Source organism: Pelodiscus sinensis, chromosome 6, assembly GCF_049634645.1.
Source record: "Pelodiscus sinensis isolate JC-2024 chromosome 6, ASM4963464v1, whole genome shotgun sequence".
Classification (NCBI taxonomy): domain Eukaryota; kingdom Metazoa; phylum Chordata; order Testudines; family Trionychidae; genus Pelodiscus; species Pelodiscus sinensis.
Window position 1 is genome coordinate 71,175,534 of NC_134716.1, and position 15,528 is coordinate 71,191,061.

At 42.9% G+C, this 15,528-nt stretch overlaps 2 protein-coding genes across 6 annotated transcripts in view; one reads left to right on the forward strand and one right to left on the reverse strand.

The window, feature by feature from the left end:
* Positions 1–15,528, reverse strand: part of RHOBTB3 (Rho related BTB domain containing 3) — a 134,669-nt gene that overhangs the window by 103,657 nt on the left and 15,484 nt on the right. The gene's annotated exons all lie outside the window — the stretch shown is intronic.
* SPATA9 (spermatogenesis associated 9) lies at positions 964–15,497 on the forward strand. The gene is made up of 5 exons (XM_025182411.2): positions 964–1,115; positions 1,250–1,338; positions 9,738–9,962; positions 10,680–10,775; positions 15,213–15,497. Exons 1-5 carry the CDS (start codon positions 1,055–1,057, stop codon positions 15,444–15,446), a joined length of 705 nt encoding a protein of 234 aa, XP_025038196.2. The 5' UTR covers positions 964–1,054; the 3' UTR covers positions 15,447–15,497.

Sequence of the window (15,528 nt, forward strand, 5' to 3'; positions counted from 1 at the left end):
TCCATTTTACCACCTATGAACTGTTGGGACAGCTGAGGCACAGGAACTGGTATGGACTGGATTTTCCTGCCAGGCGAACTGTTGCACTCAGCATTGAAGGTTGCATTGAAGGTTGCACACGTCACCTGTCAGCACTAAACACCTGCACTCAGCACTGCACCATCTAATGTGCACACGGCACAAACCTCCTTTTCCCGCCAAAGACCTATTAAAAGGAGTTCTCGCCCTACGGCTCGGGTTGCTTCTTCCTCGGTTGCTGCTTTGTTGGACTCAAGGGTGGTGAGATTCTTAGGCCTCTGTGACATCTTTCAGCGTAGTCTGTAGCGAAGGCTCAGTCACTGCATGTGGGAGTGTCAAATAGAGACTGAGGGTCCTCACCATCATTGCTGGATAATACCTCAGCTGTCCAGGTTCCCGAGTTGTGGTGAAGGCCCAGGTATTGGTGTAGCTAAAGACGCAAGCTGCTAATTGTGGACATTTCGGACTGCTCTGGCGAAGGCCCAGGCCTTTCCGGAACTGCTCCGTCCCAATACCATCTAAAAATCCTCGAGGGCTATAAGTAGCCCTAGGGTTGAAGTTCCTAAGCAACCTGACTGAATCCTGTCCGGTTCCTCCATTGTACCATCTACTGATTGTAAAGTTACTTACCTTTTGAGGTTTTCTTTACTATCTTCTATCTTTCATAAGCCTGAAGACAAAGGAAATCAGAGATTTATTTTGTTTATCTTTCAAGCCCCTGGATTTAGGATATCAGAAGAGGAAGATGTAAAATAGTGTATTCTGGTGCAAAATTTAGAAGAAATGCGATAGCAACATGTGAAAAAGTAGAAATTTTTTTCCTGATAGGATCATGCCTTGGGCACCACACAGGAACTTCAACATACCCAGGCAGGGAGCCTTTATGACAGCACAATGGATCCCTTAGATACCCACTTGGCTTCTGGTGCTGTGCGGGAGCCATGGTGTGTTCATTTGCAATCTGGGATTCCAGCTGAGTTAGTCTTGTGAGATGACTGGAGTTTAGGACTCAGAAGAACTTGCCCTAAAACACAAAATGCCCATCAAACCAATTGGGTGGATATGTGGGCAAGTGATAAAGAGATTATCTGGACAAGGTATGTAGTCCAGTTTGTGATCCATTTAACCCTCCAAACTTTCCTTGTCCTATCTATTCACACGTTACCATCACTTCATTTAATTAATTAGGAAGTTTTGAATTGAATATTTAATTGCTTCTTTTTTATCTCAGCATACCTAATCCAGAGAGTAGTTGTGGAAATTATAGATGAGATTAAGGATGAATTTCCAACCATAATTGGAATACAACGGTCAAACCAGGTAATGTTACTGAATTACCATATTTCATTGCCATTAAAGTTCTGATAAAGGATTTTCCCCTTCTTGTTTAAAAATATTGTAAATGAGTTTTATCTACCATTATTTTATAAGGCATCAACCTCAACAGAACATATTCAGTCGTTAGTTATTGGAGCAGGGACAGGAACCTAGATCTCCCAAGTGGATACTCTTAATTTCTGGGTTTAAGAAAGAGTCATGTCTCACTCCTTCTCTCGTGGGGCTCCTCCACTTCCATTTTATTCTGAGCCTAATCTTGTAAGTGGCCTCTATAAACATCTATTGAATTGGGCATTTCAGGTGAGACAGGCGGGGAATGTTCTGAGCTGTTTGATGGCATCAGGATTTAGATGGCTCCATGCATATGCACTTGGCAGAAATTTAGATGCCTAGGTAATCTGTGTGTTAGATAGCATTGAGTGGAGGTTCTGAGGATCTTAATTTTGGATTTAAATCCCAGCTCAAGTGGCAGTTAGGTGCCCAATATTTCTGTGAATGCAGCCTGCAGTTCCTCCATTCCTCGTCTATGAAATGGAGATAAAATTTCCCTTTCACAGGGATGTTGTGAAGGTAACATACATCAAGGCTTGTGAGGTGCTCAGACTCTACTGCAGAGGTGGGCAAAATATGGCCCACCGTCTGGATTTGGCCTGTCCAGCATTTCTGTCCCACCCACTCAGCTGATAAGTAGAGTGTTCTAGCAGCGTGTCTTCAGCTGCACCTTCCTCCATCTTGTTCCATCCTGCAGCCAAGCAGTTCCCAGGACCCTCCCTCTAGCTGGATGGTGGGAGTACAATGCTGAAGTCAGGGTGTCTCCCTGCTCCTGTACCGCATTTCCACAATGCAGGGATCTGGGAGAGGGACGCACACAATGGAGCTGCTTCTAGGGGCCTGGAGCTAGCCATTGATGACAACTAAAATTTGTGGCCCCCCTGCGAAAAGTATTGCTCACCCCTACTCTACTGTGATAGACCCTCACCTCCTTCTATACTTTCAATTCCACTGTCACTGGCAAATCAGAATGTGAAGCAGGACGTCAATTACAATCCCTCTCATGTAAAAATAAAATCAGAAGAAGAAGGCTTGTAAGAAGCTATTTCCTTAAATATTCCCAATAGTTGCTTCCTTTGTTCCTGTTCTCACACTGCAGAACATCTCTGGCAAAAATGCCATGAGTCGGCTGACTTCTAACACTACAAATTCATTCTCTTCTCCTTCAATTCTGCCATCTTCCTAGCTAAATAACTCTACTAAAACAATTTAACTGAATCTCACCTCCACAATCCCAGCTATCTCTGACCACTAGTCAAACCCTGTCTTCATACCTCCACTTTTCTCTGCACAGAAAATTGACAAAATACAATATGACCTTCCACTTCTCCTTTTATAACTCCCTCCTCCTGCTGCTTGTCACACACACAGAAATTTCTTATCTGTTCTCTTCTTCTGAGCCTTCCTCTTGCTACAGTGACCTCATCTCATCCAATTTCCCTCATGCTCACTCTCATTCCTTCCCTTACATTTCTTTACCTCTTGTGCACTCCTGGCTCAGCTGACTGAGACGAGGGCAGTCTAGCCTATGGATGCAAAACCCCCTTTAATTGTCTAACTGGTTAAACATAATGTTTAACCAGTTAAAGAGGGCAGCGGGCGACTGACTTCCCACTGGCTGGCTGGCTCTGACCTTAGACCTTGGTTCTTGGGTTGCCAGCCCTTCAGGATTGTCCTAGAGTCTCCAGAAAGTAAAGATTAATCTTTAGATTATGTCATGTGCTGTAACCTCCAGGAATATGTCCAACCAAAGTTGTCAGTCCTATTGGTTCCTGATGCCTGCTCTACTACTAGGCTAGACTAGGAATGTGAATGTTAGTCTCACCCTTAATGTGTGAGGCTTACTTGTTAAGGTTAACTAGTGGGGACTAGAGCAGCTCCCCACCTGCTATGGTCAGGGAGCTACTTCAGCCCAGTGGGGGGCCCACCATGGATAGGGCTGTTTTGGTCTACCCACAGGGCTGCTGAGAAATTGAGCTGCAGTGCGCCTGCCCCCTAGCTCCCATTGGCTGGTTTTTTAGCCAGTATGAACTGAGACACTTTGTTGGAGGTGGGGGCAGCACCCAAAGCCTCCTCTCCTCCTCCCACAGCGCAGAGAGCCACAGGGAGCAGTTAGCCACTTTGTGTGGCACTGCTCCATGCCACAAGTGCAGGTGGGCCTGATTAAAAGGCTTGCCCACGCTTGTACTACAGTCGTTAGATTTCAAGGGCACTGTGATACATATAAGGACATAAGAACAGCCTTATTGGGTCAGACTAAAGTGCCATCTAGCCCAGTAGTCTGTCTTCTGATGTAGCCACAGCCAGATGCTTCAGTGGGAATATACAGAACAGGGCATTTTATTGAGTGATCCATCTCATGTGGTCTGATCCCAGCTTCTGCTACTTGGAGGTTTAGAGACACCCAGCGCCAGACCCGCTGACAGGGGAAAGAAAAGAGGGAAACTGCCCTAGGAACTGGTGACACAAAAGGGACAACACTGCCGCAGCCCCAAGCTCTTTAAATTGCTGCTGGAGTATCATGCTGAATGCTTTGGGCAGTGCTGAGAGCTGGAGAGGGAGGCATGGTACTCTCTGGGCTGCGTGGAGGACTGCCTAGCCCCCAATACCGCCTTCCAACTGAAGCCCCACCCTTTTTAGGGGCATGCAGCAGGCCCCCTCTGCCTTGTCCAGGGGCCCGGTGAGGCTCTCACTCTGCTGCCCAGAGTATGGGATTGAGTTTCTAACCATCCTGACAAACAGCCATTGATGGACCTCAGAGAGGTAGCCAAGTTAGTCTGTAATTTTAAAAACGATTAGTCCTGTTAGAGACTAACAAAAATATATATACAGTATCATGAGCTTTTGTGGGCACAATCCACTTCTTCAGATGATCTTGAGTGGAAAAAAAGAACCCAGCATTTATAACAGAAAGGGGGAGAGGAAAAATAAAAGTACCTGTCAATTACAGTGCCAGTGCTAATGAGGCTAATTCATTGGGCTGGAAGTGTCCCATACTTAGCTTTTGATGTCAATGATGTGTGAAATGTAAGGAAGACTGGTTTTCTAATGGGATATCCAGTTTGTTCCTGCCCAGAGAACCAGTGTCAAATTTGCATATGAAGGTTAATTTTGCACTCTCTCTCTGTAACTGGCTTGTGAAATTCCTTTGTAGAAGAATGGCTACTTTAAATCCATTAATGAATCCCCAGGCAGGTTAAAATGTCCCCCTACAGGTTTATATATATAGGTCGTACCCCCCTTAAGCAAGACTCTCTAGTCTGGCAACACCAATGGTCCAGGAGGACCACAGATGTTCCTGGACCATAGAGTCCAGGTACAGGGAGGTCTGTCTGCAGGGCAGGAGCATAGCAGGGGACAGGAACAGCAACTCAGCTGGGAGCCCTGTTTGAGGTGGATGGGCAGCACAGCGGGGCAATCTGGCCCCAGCAGCTGGGCAGTAGCAGGGGGCTGGCAGCAGCCACACAGCTCCAGTCCTGGCCCCAGCTACGCAGCTCTGGCCTCAGCCATGCAGCTCCAGCCCTGGCAGCAGCTAGGGAGCCCTAGTTGCAGAACTCCAGCCTCAGCAGTAATGGGGCCAGCAGGAGCTAGAGAGCTCTGGCTCAGGGAGTGACCAGGCAGCAGCAGGGCAGGCTGGAGCCCTAGATGGGGGGCAGTGGTTTGGTACGGGCCAGGAGGGAAGGGACCTTCCCTGGTCTAGCTAATCCCCTCATTTGGGACTGATCAGGTCCCAAGGGTTCCAGACCAGGGCTGTCCAACCTGTATTGCTATTTCTGATATCTAACTTGTGTCCATTGATCCTTTGTTGTAAAGTTTATTCAGGTTGGCCAATATACATGGCAAAAGGGCACTGGTAGCACTTGGAGGCATGTATCACATTAGACTATGTGCAGCTGTATGAGCCCTGTCCACCATGAACATGTCTGAATTATTTTTGAATCCCATTATACTTTTGAGCTTCACAACATGGCAACAAGTTCCATAGGCTGACTATGTGTTTTATGAAGTACTACTTCGTTCTATTTTAAATGTGCTGCCTGTTCATTTCATTGGATGATGCTAGTTTTTATGTACTATGAAGCGGTAAAAAACACTTTCCTACTCCCTTTCTCCACACCATTCATTATTTCATAGATATCTATCATATATATCCCTCCCTTAGATGTCTCTTTTCTAAAATGAACAGTCCCCATCTTTTTAATCTTACCTTGTATGGAAGTTGTTCCACACCAATTTTTATGAGGTAGTACTTCGTTCTATTTTAAAATTTTTTGTACATTTTTCTAATTCTAATACATCATCTTTTGAGAATGATAACCAGCACTACACACAGTATCCAAGCTGTGGTTATACTGTGGATTTTCATAGTGATATGATGATACTTCCTGTTTTTTTATTACCTAATATTCTGGTAGAATTTTTTACCATCACTGTATGGTGAGTGGATGTTTTCAGGAACTATTCACAACTATCTATTTCTTGAGTGGTAAAAGCTAATTTAGACCCCAACATTTTGTATGGATAGCTGGGATTGTTTTCTAACATGCATACCTTGTACTTATCAACACTGAATTTCATCTGCCATTTTCTCACCCAGTCACCCAGATTAGTGAGATCCTTTTGTAACTCTTTGGACTAACTGTCTTGAGCAATTTTGCATCATCTGTCACCTCACTATTCACTATTTTTTCTAGATCACTTATGAATATGTTGAACAGCACAGATACCAGTACAGATCTTTGGGAATCATGCTATTTACCTCTCTCCATTGTGAAAATTTATCATTCCTTCCTGACACTTCCTATCTTTCAATCAGTAACTGATCCATGAGAGGACAATCCCTCTTATCCTATGACTACTTAGTTTGTTCAAGAGTCTTTGGTGAAGAGCATTGTCAAAGGCTTTCTGAATGTCCAAGTACACTAAATAGGATCATGCTTCTCCACATGCTTGTTGTTGACTGATAATTCCAATATATGGGTGAGGCTTGATTTCCCTTTACAAAAGCTGTGCTGACTCTTCCCCAATATATCATGTGTCTAATAATTTTGTTCTTTACTGCAGTTTCAGTCAATTTGCCTGGTTACTGAAGTTAGGTTTACTGCTATGTGCCAGGATTGCACTTGGAAACTTTTTAAAATATGAATTACATTAGCTGTCCTTTTATCTTGTACAGAAGGTGATTTAAGTGACAGGTTACATATCTTAGCAAGTTCTGCAATTTCAGAACTTTTGTGTGAATACCATCTGGTCCTAGTGACCTATTACCATTTAATTTATTTGTTCCAAAAACCTCCTCTATTAATATCTCAATCTGGGACAGTTCCTCAGTTACATTAAAAAAAAAAGCTCAGGTGTTGGGATCTCTCCCATATTTTCTGCAGTGAAGATGGATGTAAATAATTAATGTAGCATCTCTGAAACAGCTCTTTCTGAAGTGCTCTATCATCACCTTGGCCATCCCATGGCCCCACAGACTGTTTGGTAGGCTTCTTGCTTCTGTTGTACTTTTTTAAAAATGCAGTTAGTTTCTGTGACCTTAGGTAGCTGTTCTGCATTTTTGACAGGGTTTAAGCTTTTTTTCTCATTATTTTACTTCGAATTGTAAAGGATTTCCCCCTTCTCACACTCTCTTTTACTCTGCTGTTTAGCCATGGTAGCAGGGTTCCCTTGCAATTTTTAAAAATTATTTGTAGGGCATACATTTAATTTGAGCCTGTATTACGGTTGCTATGCAGTTTGTAGGTACTTCATCCTTGTGGCTGTTCCTTTTGTTTTATATGTAATTAGCCTCCTCACTCTTGTGTAGTTCCCCTTTTTGAAATTAAATGCTATTGTGGTGGGCTTCTTTGCTTTTCTCCCCTACTATGATGTTAAATTTAATTACATTGTGGTTGCTATTTCTAAGTAGTTCAGGCTATTATACTCACCTCTTGGACTGGATCCCATGTTCCATTTCAATGTGCATTCTTCCTGTTTCAAGAATCTTATTTGGTTTTAATGTTTTTATTTTTATCATATATAATAATATTAGATGTACAAAACATCCAAGACAGATCTTTATCTGATGTAAATTGTCATAGCTACATTGACTTCAATGGAATTATGGCAATTTACATCTGAGAATCTACTCAACATTTTTTTTTCATAGTTTGGTTACAGGACTCCCATTCATTTTTCATGGAAGTTGCACTTCTGACCAATATCAGTTACTGCCTAGTGCACAGAAACATATCATTGTATATTACATATGTGGGAACAATTTCTCCAATTTAATGCAGCCACTGAAATTCATCACCCTCACTGAATAAACTCTAGGGCTATGTCTACACTCGCGGCTTCTTGCGCAAGTACAGCCGTTCTTGCGCAAGAATCTGCAGAGCATCCACACTGTCCGTCTGCTCTTGCACAAGTAAATTTACAGTACGGCGTGGTAAGAGAGGGTTCCTTGCACAAGAGCTACACTCTTTTTTAACAGGTGTAAGCCCTCTTGCGCAGGAGCTCTTGCGCAAGAGGGCAGTGTGGACGCTTGGCAGGGATTTCTTGCACAAGAAAGCCCTATGGCTAAAATGGCCATCAGAGCTTTCTTGCGCAAGAGAGCGTCCACACTGCCATGGGCGCTCTTGCGCAAAAGCACAGCTCGCACATGGCAGTGTGGATGTTTTCTTGCGCAAGACTTCTTGCACAAGAACACTTGCGCAAAATGTTCTTGCGCAAGAAGCCACCAGTGTAGACATAGCCTAAGTGATTGGCATTGTAGAGGGAAGACTACTATGAAGTAATCATACTTAGATCTTTCTCACACAGTCATCCTATGGCCAAGTTATTATTCCAGTTTATTGATAGGAAGAGTAATTGTTGCTACATTGCACATACCTACTTGGACAATTGTACCCCTCTAAGTACAGATCATCTAAATTATAGAACCAACACAGAGCTCCTCTGAACAGTGTAGGGACACCAACTTGTAGACAACTACACGATTAACTGATAAGCCCAGGCTTATCGGTTAATCCTGTCAACTATTTCTGTATCAGGGGTAACAAGGGCAAGGAGAAGGAGGGAGCTGGTGTCAGCTACCCATAAAGCATGGAGGGTGAGGGGGGCAGGCAGGAGCTGATGTGTGTGAAGAGCAGCTTTCAAGCTGACTCACTGTGCAAGCTGACTGTGTGGACCCACCTGCCCCACTCCATGATGCTGCTGCCTCTGAAAAAGGCAGCAGCATGGGGGGAGGCAGGGGAGGTTGCTGCGAAGCAGCCTGTGCCCAACAGTGGGCCCGGGCTTGCTGAGGTCAGAGGTTGCTCTGTAGCAGCCTCCCCTGCCCCTTCCCAGAGACAGGGACTCTGCATCCCACAGAACAGCCTCTGTCCTCAGGGAACCTGGGCCTGCTGCAAACAGAGACTGCTCTGCATCAGCAGCCCTTGTCCTTTTTTTAAACGGGTTCCTCCCCGGACCAGCTCCCATCTGCTACCCCTGATAGAGTGGCAGCAGTGCAGGATTGCAGGGGGCTCCCTTCCAGTCCTGTGATTCTGTGCTTTTATCTTAAGCATTTTTAATATGCCCATCACTGTATTACCAGGTGGCAATGCTATCATTTAAATCAATTGGTAAATCATCAGCAATAAACCATTAAACTCTTTTGGCTCATAGCAAGTGTACTCTCAATTTAATCTGATATATCCTTTGTTAGGCCCTTTATGTTCTGAGCGGATAGGCTGAGCTAGAATACCTACATCTCCAATTATTTTTTAAGTTTTCTTTTAATGCTGAGTCTTATGGAAAGCACAGTGAGCTCTGCAAGATGCAGAGCCTACTGGGAGTTGCTGATACCATCAGCATCCATAGACATATTTCTCAAATTCCAATAACAGCTGCACTTTCCTGCTTGCTGAGCCACTGTAGAGCTGGGAGTACTGCAAAGGCCATACACCAATTACAAGAGATAGGTAGTCTTGAGCCCCTGGTCAAACAGAAGCTGCAAAGGCTTTTTCTTCTAGATGCTAACTGTGCACATAAATGTATGTTGTTTTCCAAGACATTAAGTGTAAAATATTCTGGAACTTTATAAATGAACACAGGGCAAATTATCTTTTCCTATGTGCTTACATAGTGTCTTGGATGTTGCCTCAATTCAAGTCATTACATGCGTTCATTATTATTTGTAGAACTAAATGAAAAATAACCTAGCTTTTAATAATATAACTTGTATCTTTGAATAACCTCAGTATCAAAGAATTGTCTTTATAATAGCCTTTCACTTTCCATAAACTCATGATATTCTAAGAAACTGAATCCTATGACCTGTTATTTCTCAAATACTTCCCTTTCAGCACATTCCCATTCTGCAAGCGTCCAGATCAGTGGTGGCAAGCACATTCTCTTCATCTCCTGGAGTAAGAGTTATTAATGGGCTAAACAGAATATCAGCATCTTCAAAATCTGGTGCCAAATTCTTGCAGCCACGACTTGTACAACATTTTGCAGAGTTAAATACTATGTCTCATCGTCTTCTGAAAAATATAAACACACCAAAGCAGCCTCTCTATAAAAATCAGGTATGGGAGCTATAGTTCTAGTGCTAATTAATTAGATCCCATTCTAATGTATTTTGCCTGCAATGTATATCAGGTTTTCAAACTACTTTCAGTTAAGAGTTTTGTGCCACTCAGCTCAGTTACTGTGTGCAAAATTGGAATCTTTACCATCTCTATCCCATTTTCCCACTTTCACCTCTCTTACATAATAATTAATACGAGCCCAAATCTTGAATACAATACTTTGTCCTCATTCAGTAGGCATTTTGCCTGAATAAGAACTGTATACAAAGAGATGCACTGATTGCATCCAACATCTGCAAATGGAGAGGACCCTGCATACATGGTTCTCCTTGTACATGGAAAGAGGCACAATCAGTTCTGGAGCAGTATTAACCCTTTCTCTGCCACACCCCCTTTCTCCTGTAACCCACAGAAAGCCTGCTGAGTCAGAAGAATAAGTAGGCTGGTAAAAGGGCTGTGGTGGATGCCAGCCCTTTTACGCTTGTGATTCCTATATGTTCCTGTGACCCTCCAAGATGACAAAATGAACTATTGTTCTTAATCACGCACAAAAATATTTGGCTCAAAGAGGAACAAACATGTAAAGTTAGGCATTTCAGAAGTGGATATGAAAATAAGGAACTTCTCTTAAAATATTGTCCTGTTTAGCGGCATTGATATTTTGGCAGCCAAACCCACCCAAAAACTGTTTTTAAAAAAATGTATTTCCTTCAGGGTAGAACATTTTCCCTTTTTGATGTGATCTCCTATCCAGCAAAGACTGCTCTCACCAGCATCATGTGTGCTTCCTATGCAGCACTAATTTATGTGGTAAGTTAATAAACTTCTTAATTCTGTAACTGATTCTGCTGCCCTTATCCACAGTGACTAGTTCCTGACTCCATAAGGAAAACAGAGCTTATATGCAGCATAAAGTACCATCCAATGTGTAAAGGGGACAGAATCAGGCATTCTTTGATCTATTCATTTACTTGATATTCATACTATAATGACACACCCAAACAAGAATTAAATATACGCATTTCAGTTTTCACTCTGCTCTTCGTTTTCATACAGATAGCTGCACAACAAGCTGAATGAAATAGTTATTTTACTCAAGTTGCCTTTGAGGGTGTCTCGTACATATTAAAGCAGCCTTGCAAATGTGATGAGACAGGGCAGGTTAAACAGCTTGGCTGTGTCTACACTGGCGCAGTCTTATGCCAAAGCGGCCGCTCTTGCGCAAAAACTTGCTCCCTGTCTACACTGGCCGTGTGTTCTTGTGCAAGTAAACTGACATTCTACTGTATAAAATCGGCTTCTTGCGCAAGAACTATGATGCTCCCACTCAGGAATAAGCCCTCTTGCGCAACTGTTCTTGCGCAAGAAGCCAGTGTAGACAGGCAACATGAATTTCTTGCGCAAGAAAGTCCTATGGTTAAAATGGCCATCAGAGCTTTCTTATGCAAGAAAGCGTCTACACTGGCATGGATGCTCTTGAGCAAAAGCACATCTCGGTGTAGAAACTCTCTTGCACAACTACTCTAACGCAAGAACTCTTGTGCTAAAGAGTTTTTGTGCAAGATCACGCCAGTGTAGACGTAGGCCTTGATAGTAGAGTAGAGAGGCAGCTCTTTAAAATGAACAGAAACAGCCCTAGCTAATCAGTGGTAGCTTAGACCAGTCTGCTATAAAGCAATTAAGGGCCAGGTGAGTTGATTCAGGCTGCCAGGGGACCTCTTTAAAAACCTTCACTGTGGGGGACAGGAGAGGAGAGGAACAACCGATAAGGAGACTCAGAGGTGCTGAGCAGAACATCACCACTGCTAAAGGCTGCAGAGGGAAGTGAGGCTCCCTTCCCCGCAAGTGGCCGGACAAGGACTGTTTACTCAGCTCCAACTGGCCCAGGGCAACGGCCCCAACACTCTGTTGTTTTTGCTGAGGGACAAGCCAAACACTGAAACAAGGCAAATGAGATTTCTACCTCAACCTCTAAACTTTGGGATAGTGAGCAGAACGGGTGAGAGAGCCAGGAGTGGGACTGACCCTGCCACACTGGTCATGAAAATTAGCAACTCAAGGAATAAAATCTACTCCCTTGTTCTTTGCTATATTTATTGAAAAGGAAAATTTTTTTACTTGCTTGTCAAAAAACCCAAAACAAAACCAAAAACCCAAATACCCCCTGACTAAGCAATAATTTGCCAGTTGTTTACAGGATTATTTTCCCCATCTGCTCCAACAGACTTTAAGGCAAAAGGGCCCATCGTGATTAGGGCCCTACCAAAATCATGGCTCATTTTGGCCTATTTCATGTCATAGGATTGTAATAACGGTAAATTTCAGATATTTAAATCTAAGACTTCATGGTGGTGTAATTGCAGGGGTCCTGATCCAAAAGGAGTTGCACAGAAGGGAGGACCACTAGATTATTGTAGGGGGGGGTTGCAGTACTGCTTCCCTCACTTATGTGCAGCTGCTGGCAGCAGCATTGCCCTTCAGAGCTAGACAATGGTGGTAGCTGGTGAGGACTCCAGTTCTGAAGATAAAGCGATAGCCAGCAGCTGCACAGAAATAATGATGGCCTGTTAAGGTATTGCCACCGTTAATTCTGTGCTGTTGCCTCCAGAGTAGGGCCCTTAGTCAGCTGCTGCGACACCCTGGCCACCCAGCTCTGCAGGCAGCAGTGCAGAAGGGTGAAATGGGTACGGTATTGCCATCCTTTCTTTTGTATTGCTGCTGGAGAGGTGTTGCCTTCAGAGCTAGGCGCACAGGCTATGTCTAGGCTGCAAAGAAAAGTCGGAAAAAGGATACGCAAATTGCAATTTCCTTTTTCCACTTTTTTCGGATGAGGATTTTCTGAAATGTGGCCCATCTACATGGGGCCAAATTTCGGAAAAACCTCCTTTCGGAACATCCCTTCTTCATCGAGAAGCGACTCTGGGAGTGTTCCACATGAGGTGTTGAGTGCCCCCAGGGGCTCCTTTTCTTCCTCATACAATGAGGAATACAGGGATGCTGAAAGAACATGTCTGGTTTTTCAGAAACTGTTCCGAAAAAGCAGATGCGTTCCTTGGATGGGGCATAGCTTTTCCTGGATACTTCTGGTAGCCCACAAAAGCTCTGCAGTGTAGACACAGCCACAGTCAACATTAAAACCACTGTTTTTCAGTTGACTAGCTCAAAAGGCAGCATAGAAATAAGAATGTCAATACTGTCTAAAATAACCAGTGGACACCCCCCGCAAATTGGGTCAGAATCTCCAATTTGAGAAATGCTGATCTCCCTCTTGTGTATATTATAGTGGAAAAGCACACACAAGGCCAGATTTCACGAGAGGACATCACATTTCACAGTCTGTGTGTTTTGCATGGCTGTGAATTTGGTTGGGCCCTACTCATGATCATCTAGTCTGACTTCCTGCACATCATAGACAATAGAACCTCACCCTTTCACTCCCTTCACAACCTCTGGCTGAGTTACTAAGCGCCTCAAATTTTGATTTAAAGACTTAAAAGTTACACAGAATCCATCACTGATGCTAATTCAAAACAGCAAAAGACCCATGTCTCTTCAGAGGAAGGTGAAAAAGCCCCAAGATCTGTCACATTTCTCAACCTAAACATGACAATCAGTTAATCTCTGAGTACATGTGCAAGACCCACCAGCCAGACACCTCAGAAAGAACTCTCTGCATAACTCATAGTCCTTCCCATCTAGTGTCTCCTCTCTGGCCACTGGAGATATTTAGTAACACTAGTAACAGAAGGTCATATGCCATTGTAGACAATTTCATTATACCATTCAATAAGTTTATCAAGCTCAGTCTTGAAGCAAATTAGGTTGGAGTTTTGTTTTTGTTTTGGATTTTTTTGTTTGTTTTTGCCACCACTACTTCCATTGGAAGGTGTTGAAGAACTTCACTGATGAAAAAACATTTATCTAATTTCAATCCAACACCTGAGAATTACTTTGATCCTTTCATAACAACTCCATCTCTTATGTTTATCCCTCCAATGTACTTAAAGAATCTTCAGCTTGTTTTGTTAGGCAAAACAAGCCAAGTTCCTTAAGTCTTCTCTCGTAAGTTTGGTTCTGCATTTCACTGACCACCCTAGTGTAGCCATTCTCTGTATCTGTTCCAGTGTGAATTCATTGTTCTTGAACATGGGAGACCAGAACTGCACAGTGTTCCAAATGAGGTCTCACCAATTCCTTATATAAGTTTAACATATACAAGTTTCATCACCTTATACATCTTTTAGTATTTTGCCAGCTCCTGTGGCTATAATCTCATTGGGTATGTCTACACTACTATCCTAGTTTGAACTAGGGTGGTTAATGTAGTCATTCAAAGTTGCAAATGAAGCCTGGGATTTAAATATCCCAGGCTTCATTTGCACCTTGCTGGGCACCGCCATTTTAAAATCCCCGTTAGTGCGGACTCCGTACCCGCGGCACGGAGTAGGTAGTTCGAATTAGGCTTTCTAATTCGAACTACTGTTACTCCTCGTAAAAAGCCTAATTCGAACTACCTACTCCGTGCTGCGTGTAGCCGCGGGCATGGAGTCCGCACTAACGGGGACAAAATTTAAAGAACTTCGGCTGATAGCTTTCTGTCTGGCCCTCTTATCCATATGAAATCTTTTTTATTGTCATTATGGTCCCCACTTCCCAACTGTCTGTAGGATCTCTGATTCTGTGGTTGTTTCTGTCTGCTATATAATTAATTTTTCTGGGTATAAACCAATTAAGGTGTGGGATATAATTTAATTATGTTACAATGTTAGATATGGTTAGTTAAATTTCAGTAGAGAAGTATGTTGGAAAAAAGGGAAACTGGATTCATGCTTGCTGGTAACTAACCCCAATAAACATTGAATGGTTGGCATGTCCAGACTTCGGGGATTGCTGTTCTCTCTTGACACAAGAAGGACCAGGGTACTGGGAGGGTGAGAAGAAGCTTTTTAACAGTAGCCATGATCCAATAAGCACCGAAGCCACTGCATAATTTTAAGCACATATGTAGTCCTATTAATTTTGCTGGAACTATCTACATGCTTAAGTTAAATGTGATTTAAGTACTGTACTGGATTTTGGCTAGAGTGCTCAACAACTTGTAGGATCGAGCCCTTTATTACTAAGATACTTGTATGTATTATAAAGCTTCAAAATAAAGTACATTTCATGTTATTACAAAGGTCAAACAGAAGTAATATCACTCTAAGTTGTGGTTTTCTTAAACTAAAATATCTTTATTATATGTAGGCACTCTCTATTAGCACAGTAGTGGGGACAATAAAAAATATAGTTCAAGAAGAAAAGGCCTCAAGAGTAAAGTCTAAGAATGAGGAAGAAAAAGATGGATTCTCCAAATATGAAGATTCAGCAAGTTACAGTGTGCTCTCTCCAGAGAAGCAAGTCTTTTCTGAATTTCCTGTGGAAAACTCAACTGAGAGCAGCATTCACATCCTACACTCTGCCCTGGATCAAGACACTTAAATATAGTGGTAACAAGACAATGAGCTTTTTGTTAGTGCACTGAATGTTTAGCCAAAGACAATATATACAAACTTTACAATCT